Source organism: Chelonia mydas, chromosome 7 (genome assembly GCF_015237465.2).
Source record: "Chelonia mydas isolate rCheMyd1 chromosome 7, rCheMyd1.pri.v2, whole genome shotgun sequence".
In the NCBI taxonomy this organism is placed as follows: domain Eukaryota; kingdom Metazoa; phylum Chordata; order Testudines; family Cheloniidae; genus Chelonia; species Chelonia mydas.
The window spans coordinates 103983050-103991032 of NC_057853.1; the positions used below are offsets into that span (position 1 = coordinate 103983050).

At 43.1% G+C, this 7983-nt stretch overlaps 1 protein-coding gene across 1 annotated transcript; it reads right to left on the bottom strand.

Annotated features, from left to right (window-relative positions):
* Positions 1 to 1782: 1782 nt before the first annotated feature.
* Positions 1783 to 4580, bottom strand: HMX2 (H6 family homeobox 2). Its single transcript, XM_007053061.3, has 2 exons — positions 4284 to 4580; positions 1783 to 3301 (listed from the first exon to the last, which is right to left on the bottom strand). Exons 1-2 carry the CDS (start codon positions 4561 to 4563, stop codon positions 2754 to 2756), a joined length of 828 nt encoding a protein of 275 aa, XP_007053123.1. The 5' UTR covers positions 4564 to 4580; the 3' UTR covers positions 1783 to 2753.
* Between the last annotated feature and the right edge of the window lie 3403 nt (positions 4581 to 7983).

Here is a 7983-nt window from a genome sequence, read left to right on the forward strand (position 1 = left end):
TTGTTTTAATTGGAAATTAATTCTAAACGCCTGCTCCCAAAAGTAAGATCGGCAGTTATATAAAATAGTGCGAATGAACTGAAGCTTACCCACTGATTTATTGTATCTTAATACTACCCACAGAGTATCAAAAAGTTTCACGATTGACAGGGTGGGGGGAGAGAGACTGATTGTAAAGGTTCCTTCAGTCCAATCTGGAATTAGTACTGGCTGCCTTCCGGATCATCCCTAGGAGTAAGCTTCTGCGTTTACCAATGTAAAGAGAGTGGAAAGCAGCCAATTCCACACCCATATAGTCTTGCTGTTGCAAACATGCTGTATATATGACTCAAGATGTCTGCTTCTCACCAAGCTAACAAGGGTAATTACTAATGGACAATAGAAAAGGCGTCCTTTCATTTCTCTAGCTTGGAGGAGTATGTCAAAGGATTATTTTAAAATGTAGGGGGCTACAAAGGAATCTGAAATATTTTTATTAACAATGAACCTCCAGTGAGATATTTGAATTTATTTTTTATTTTCCTTAATATAATGCAATAAATAAGACTATTTTTGTATGTGTGTATGTACAGAGAAGAGCATGGTATGATTGTGATCATAAAAAGCTTTTGAAATGCAATAACAGTGTAGTGAAACTTCACATTAATCTCAGCCTCTTATTTCTGGTGTATTTTAGAAAGAGCTGATAATTTAGCTGTTAATAATATTAATTATGGAAGAATCGAGAGTGAAAATGCAAAACGTTTCAGTGAATTCTAATTTGTTTAAATGCCAACCCTGGGCAAAAATTAAAGATGATAATGTGGTTAAATGATCCTGAATCATAGCAAACCATGAGTTTGATTTTCATCTGAAAAATATTCACCCGAAGCCCTTCACTATAGTTTATTGAATTTGATACTCCAAAATACTTTAAACGTCTTTTTCAAATGTTTGGTTTTACATGAAAAGAAACACGGAGAGAGTTTTCATTTCATTACATTTATCAGAATGATACCGTTATAATCCTCAGGCTACATTTTTTTGATCGTAAATGCAATGTCCGTTGAAAGTTATTGCTTCTTAAAATATCTTCCTGTATTCAAAACCTTAACCAAGGAACAGGTGGCTCTGATAAAAATGCAACAGTACCTGCAATTTAAATAACACTTGATGAAGTATTTACTTTTTGTTTAAACGATTCACTTCATCCTCTGTACAGAGGAGGCTGCAGGTGTTTTTAGCACTTGCGAGAAGCGGCTGAGCGCTAAAATCAATCATGGCTCCGAATGTCACATTTCTATTAAAAGGAGCTGGCAAGCACTTTACATGTGATCGTGGCATTTAACAGAATACACTGCAAACTATAAAAAAACACCCCTCATTTCCGGAAACACTTCTCTGCTCTGATCACTTAATAAAGAAGGTTCATCTTATTTCCAGATAAAGACACCAGGGCTGCTGTGATCCAAACGTATTTGACATTTGCAAGGTTTGGGGACTACAGTCTGTAGTCTACGTTTCCCATTCACGATGCTTATAATGGAGGAGGTGAGGAAGAAAAATACTTCTTCACATGCATAGCCCCAGTATGGTTTTCTGGCGAGAAGAGGGGTGTAAATATAAAGTAGAAAAATATCAGACAACAGTGTGCACCTATATAGACAATGCTGATTAGGGGGTACATAGTGGTGGGTGTAACTACATTTAGATGTTCTATTTAAAAATGAATGATTAGTTGCAGCATTTTCAATATTTTAGTCTTTACACAAACTAAAAGTCACTGGTGTTGGTAACTTCTGATGCATTTCGCTTGGCAGAGCCTAAATAGGATGGAAAAGGCTAACATATTATTACAGTTATTGCAGGTCTCACAGTGACTTGCCTAAGCTAAGATTTTATTTTCCCACTAGCCTTTTTTTTTTTTTTTTTTACTCTTCCTGCAGCGCAGCTGCCAGTTTACTTCACTTTGAGTAACTCAATATTTCCAGCCCTGTTTTGATCAGTGCACAGTTCATGTTCGGTTGACTTTGCTGCAAGGGCCTCCAGAAGTAGGTGGAATCCCGCTGGTGGACGTCAGGGGCTCTTGTAACTCAAAAGAAAGAATTACAACATTTCCTGAATTCAGTCGTTGAAAGTTTCTCGTGAACTGAGAGGCGGCACAACTCAAGAGGCGTCTGTCCCTCTCCCTGCTAGTTGTAACCTCCTTCACGGCTAACACCACACATGCCGTTCAACCAGAGTGCGCTTTGCGTTTTGAACTGAAATATGCAATCAACTTGGCAAAAGTTACAAACGATGTTTAAAATGTTTTATTTTCTTTAAAAATATTTACAGATCTGAAATATGTTTTTTTTAAATTTTATTTTCAAGTGATAGAATAATATTCAGGAAAAGGGGGGGGGTGTTGAAATTGGCCTATACAATTGCAGAGACAAATAACCAAGTGCCCTGGGCCTTTTCCTACCTGCACATGTAGATAGAGAGACGACTGCAATTTGTTTTTAAAGTCCCGTGAAGCTCAGAAAGTCAGCTATGTCTGGTGGGATAATGCATGGCGATCGTACATAAAAACACTATGCCAGCCTAGAACATAAACAAACAAATCGAGAAGATCCGATAAATAAAAATAATGAATACACATGGTGTATTTCTTAACATTGCAAGAAGCACATTTGGTTTCCAGTGGATACAGACGGGTGAAATCTATGGAAGGTCATTGCGGCTATCGAAGAGCTATACAGAGAAGGAGACAGTGCCATCGGCTTTCAGAGTCAGTAGTCGATCTTGTTGTAAAGATTATAGAGAGGTAAGGCTGACAAGTTGCTGCCTGGGTAGTATAAAGGGGCTGGGAAGGCGATCGACCTGGGCACTGGCACTCTCAGAAGGGAATTGTCTCTGAAAACCAGGGGCATCCCCACTAGTGTCTGAGCTGAGGCATGAGCCATATTGGCCGCCTCCAGTTCTGCCGAGAGTTGCCTTTTCCATTTGTTCCTGCGGTTCTGGAACCAGGTTTTCACCTGGGTCTCCGTCAGCTGCAAACTGGAGGCCAAGCAGGCCCTCTCCGAGCTGCTCAGGTATCGCTTCATGTCAAAGGTAGATTCCAACTGGTACACTTGGCTCCGGGAGAAAACAGTGCGGGTCTTCTTTTTGGCTGAATTAGCCTGCCTGTCCCCTCCGTCCCTTTGTCTCTCCCCAGAAGACGGGGAGTTTGGAGGGAAGTGTTTCTCTTTTTCCTCCTTCAAGTCCTGTTGGGATTGGGAGAGGAATTGCGTCCTGTCTGTATTTACCGTCATTGCTCCTCCATTCCCCTTTGGATTGCCTTGAAGAAAACGAACAAACAAGCAAACAAACAGAGATATTCCGCATCAGACACTCTACAGCGTATCCAAAAAAAAAAAAAAAAAAAAAAAGCTCTAAACATAGCAAACGCTCATTTTTACTAGCTCCCCAGTGCACAGACACTAGCTAAAGAAAGTCAATTTCACAGCCGCAATGTGCAGCTCCAAAGTTCCAGTTCATTCTGATTCCAAGCTCAAGTGTTGAGGAAAGTCAGCTTCCAGAATGAAGAGGTTCTTTACTTTTAAAATACATCCCTTCTATCCTCAGTGAAGATACGTGGATAACCAGGAATTGGGGGGGGAGAGGGGGAATGGTTGGTTGGTTGGTTGTTTTTTAAAGGTGTTTCTTTCCTACAGCAGAAGAGATGGTAGATCTTACTTTATAGCATAACATTTCACAGCCCGTTTATTCCCAAATAATGCTAAGAACTAACAGCTTTCTTCCCCTTACGCGGGAGCTGTAAAGAAGAACAATCTAAGAAAAGCACAGTTATCAATCATGTCAAATGGATAATCGTTCACAAGGGAAGGAGGAAAATATGCAGGGAAAGGACTAAAATCTAAGGTATCTCTAAACCTTTTGTACCAAATCCGGTAAGGACCCGACACGAACTCAGTTTGGCCAGAAATCAGCCCAAATGTTCCGTGAAACACCACCACCAACAAACACGAAATAAAAGGACACGGTATGTACATGTTACCGTTTGACAATAGATGTTTTCAAAGGGCTTGTACACCCAAACGCCCGAGACACTGATTTCCCCTGCGTTTAGACAGACCCCTATAAACTGGTCACAACATACTGTATATTCCACGCTAAGATGTAAATGAAAAGGTTTCACCAGCTAAAAACCCGAGCGAGAAGAGCGAATGCACGGTGGAGAGCTGTCATTCTAGATATTAACATCTAGCGAGGTGGAGATCTACATACTTCCTAAGGAGGCAAATTTGTCCAGTACTTACTGAGACACGTGAAACTGATGGGCTGGTGTTTGTGGCAAGTTTCTTTGGGGCCCTGCGTCTCAGGACAGAAGCAGCCGTGATGTTTCCAGCTCTCCTCCGGCTCCTCTTCCTCTGAGGACACGGACAGACTTAGCTTCCTGCCCGGCCAGGCGCCCGCTGCCTTGGAACTGGGCTCCCTGCCCCCTTCCGAGGTACCGCTGCCCAGGATGGACTGGATGGTAAAACTGGAGATCGGAGCGGCTGCGGGGCAACACTTGCTCGGGTCTTCTTTGTTGCTCATCCTGGGTTCATAAGAAATAAGAGGAAGAAAGCTCTCCCTTTAGAGCCACTCTCGGGGAAGGTGTGTGTGAGTGCGTGTGCCTGAGGGTCTGGGGCGGCTGGGGGGGGCTTGGGTTTCTTGTCTGGGCTTGTTTTGGTTGTGTTTTGGGGTGTGTTTTTGGCGTGTCTTTGCAGGTTTTCCCTGAGCTTGCCCAGCCGGAATGCATGCTCCTTTCTCTCTCAGATCTCTACTGATCTCCAGGCGGCGGGGTGGCGTGGCTTCATTTGCATGGAGGTTACATCTGCCAGGGCCAATCACAGACTGCTGGCAGCCCCGGAAAGTTTCAAAATTCTAGCCCCCCGCAAGCCCGCTGGTTTTCGGGGGGCTGCTGGCTGAAGTCAGCAGAACTGGATCGCAGCCGCTCATTAAGCTTACAAGTGAAGGGCTCAGTTTAAAGCCGGCCGCTAATAGGGAGAAAATAGATGGCAAACAAGCATCTGTCTACGTGTCTGCTCCTTCTCCATCACCTCGTTTGTAACGTTTTGGGTGGAAACTGGGGGTGAACTGATGTGGTCTGAATCGCTTATTTAAAACAGTGGGTTGTTGTTTAAATAAACACACTGTGCATGTCCGTGGGTTTTTACCCTTTTGCTCGTGAAATTGATTTGCTAGTCTGCTGCCTAACAAGCAACATTTGAGCATACAGATTTAAAGACAGGAGTTTCGATGCTGCGCATAAAATGATATAGGACGTCGAGTAAATGACTCCCTTTTCATTTTGTTCTTCCCAGTATAAGGGGAAATGCTTTTGTATATTTCCAAATGAACTTTTCAGGAGCCGGGGAGCATTCCTACACCAGAGAGAACACAGCCCCAGCAAAAACAGGCAAATCTGGGAGCAGAAAAAAAGCCTCGAATTTATTACCATTATTTAAAATAAAAACGCAAGCAAATTAGATTTAGAAAATTCCAGGTGCTAGAGGAGAATTTGGTTTGAGTAAGGCACCGGCTTCCATTTTGTAACTAATATCCTCTCTCCGACCTAAAGAAGGGGTAATTTAAACAAGAAGCGTCTGCTGAGTAACTCCCCAACAACGTCCTAATTAATTATTGGCTGTTTTCAGTGGGCCCCTGAACATTATCTAAGAACATCCACCGAAAGATCGAAATGGCCCCCGTGCAGGACTGAATGAATCTCCATCCCAAGTTTAACTGCTTGTCTTTCAGACATTGAGCCAGCCAAACGGCTCACGAGTTATATCAGGCTCACAAAGATCTGACTCCTTTCCGGGTGAGCCAGATTTGCCGCTTGTACACGGCTGGGAGATTGCGGGAGAGATGAAAAGACTAAGTGGATTTGAGTTGCCTGGCGCCAAGAAGCCTAGGCAAGGGACATTTAGTAAAGGTATCAATGGTAGGATGCAATCCAACCTAGGAAACGCATTTCCTATCCCAAAACGATGCAGGTACATCCCTAACCTCCCCCGGGGGATGTAATAAGTCTTTGTGGTGCAGCCAGATACCTATATCTATATTTAAATCCTGTTCAGATGGCATTTCTATTGGGATTTACAAAATTAATTGCGATCTTTGTAACTACACTGGCACTCGCTTCACTTCCTCTGGGGTTGTACATCCTTCATCCAAGACATGAAATTGGAAGGGAAAACTCTCTCTTTCAAAGCCTTAAAACCACTTCCTCTAGAGGAGTACAATGATAACACGATCATTAAGGGTTGCAACCATCCCGCTCCTTAATCCCGTTACAATTACATTAGGATAGGAGGTTACTTATTTTACAATAGCACGTAAGGTGCATTCTAGTTGGCAGAAATGAAGAAGGATGTAATCTGTACGAGGGGCAAATCGGCAGCGATTGGAAAGCTCAGTTCAGTGTTGGTTTAATTCAAGCCACTACTTCAGGATTTACACAAATGCACAGCATAGGTACAGTACGACACCTGGTCAAAATCTGCCTTATCACAGCAGGGAAGTCTGCAAACTATAACTTCTTTTCCTTTACCTTCTACAGACATTTCAAAGGGAGCTGGCGGTTTTCCTAAAGTTCAAAGCTAAATGTTGTGGCCCGGGCCTTCTAGCATGAGAACCTCTGCATTAATTGGACGGCCAGTCAATGCCTGTTTCCCCCCGAACTTCCTATTTGTAACCGTGCGATCACACAGTGAACATGTTACATGCTGCAATATATTATCCAAAGATCATATTCTCACCTGATTTGGATAGCACCATGTCACCGTTGGCATATGAAACATTTGAAAGCAATATGATCAGGAGAATCTCGAAATCTTGTTTAGCTACAGAACTGCATCGGACACGGAAGTACAAGGTTCATAAACAGGTCTGGGAAAACCACACTGAGGAGTCCGCGTACAACGGGGAAGCTATTCCGCTAAGAGAAATGCGCGGATAACTATTCTCCAACTAGAAGTCCCCGTGTGTTAGATTACATACATTTTCCGATATCCTTATTGGCTTGTGGATGGGCTCAAAACATTTTTTCAACCCAATCTTACACTGTCCCTAATCAGGTTACACAGGGGAACGAGATCCATGCCTTCTGCCTTCAAGCAAAATGGATCCCACCAAAAAGGGCTGAGGTGAGAGGAGGAAAAGGGTTTCTCTTTCCTCTGGTCACATATACTGGGGACCCCCTGCTTCAATCTGTTGATTCTTTTAATAACATGTTTGTTCACCCTCCCCCCCCCCACCCCAAAAATAAAAAACCAAATCCGGGCGCGGGGTGGGAGAGAGTGAATGAGATGGAAATATACAAATCAATATAGACAAATGTCAAGACGTTTTAAAATGACATTTTCATTAACTCCAAGTCACCGTATTATGTCTGGTATATTGAATAAGGTACTTATAATATAATTAGGTATAGCGAGATGACGACTGTTACCCAGACCAGCTGCATAATCTTTAACTACTTAACTACTTGATAGACTCATTAATGGACTAATTGATTAGGAAAAGTGTTCCAACTCCTCTCCCTGCGAGGGGCAGGTGCTGTCCTGCTTTACCACATTAACCTTTTCCGTGCTTTTCAACGGGGTCGAGACACATTACAAATGGTCAGCTTTAATCATGATGTCAGCTCATTAACCCGGAAAGACCCCTCACTGAAATACAATTTAAGAAATCGTCCTTCATTCAGCTCTGCATCCTAGGTACCACCACAGCCCGGCCAAACTCTACCCAGAGAGAAATAACAACTTTCCCTGAAGTTACCGAACACGCTCGCCAGCCTGTCCTCCTACAAAGGTGGGCGAATTGGCTGTTGGTTGTGGATTAGCCCCGCTTGCCAAAATCCCAAATCCCCAAGCCACTCGGTTCTAGAACCAGGGTGTCGGACAGAAAGGGGAAGAACGCGCGTCGGCACAGAGAGAATTTTTACTTCTGAAATCTCAAGTGCAGCGT

What these genes read in the sequence shown, in the direction of transcription:
- HMX2 (XM_007053061.3), bottom strand. Translation starts at nt 4,563, where the DNA reads ATGAGCAACAAAGAAGACCCGAGCAAGTGTTGCCCCGCAGCCGCTCCG. An exon ending in CATCAGTTTCACGTGTCTCA is followed by an intron (nt 3,302 to 4,283) that starts GTAAGTACTGGA and finishes GTTTTCTTCAAG; the next exon opens with GCAATCCAAAGGGGAATGGA.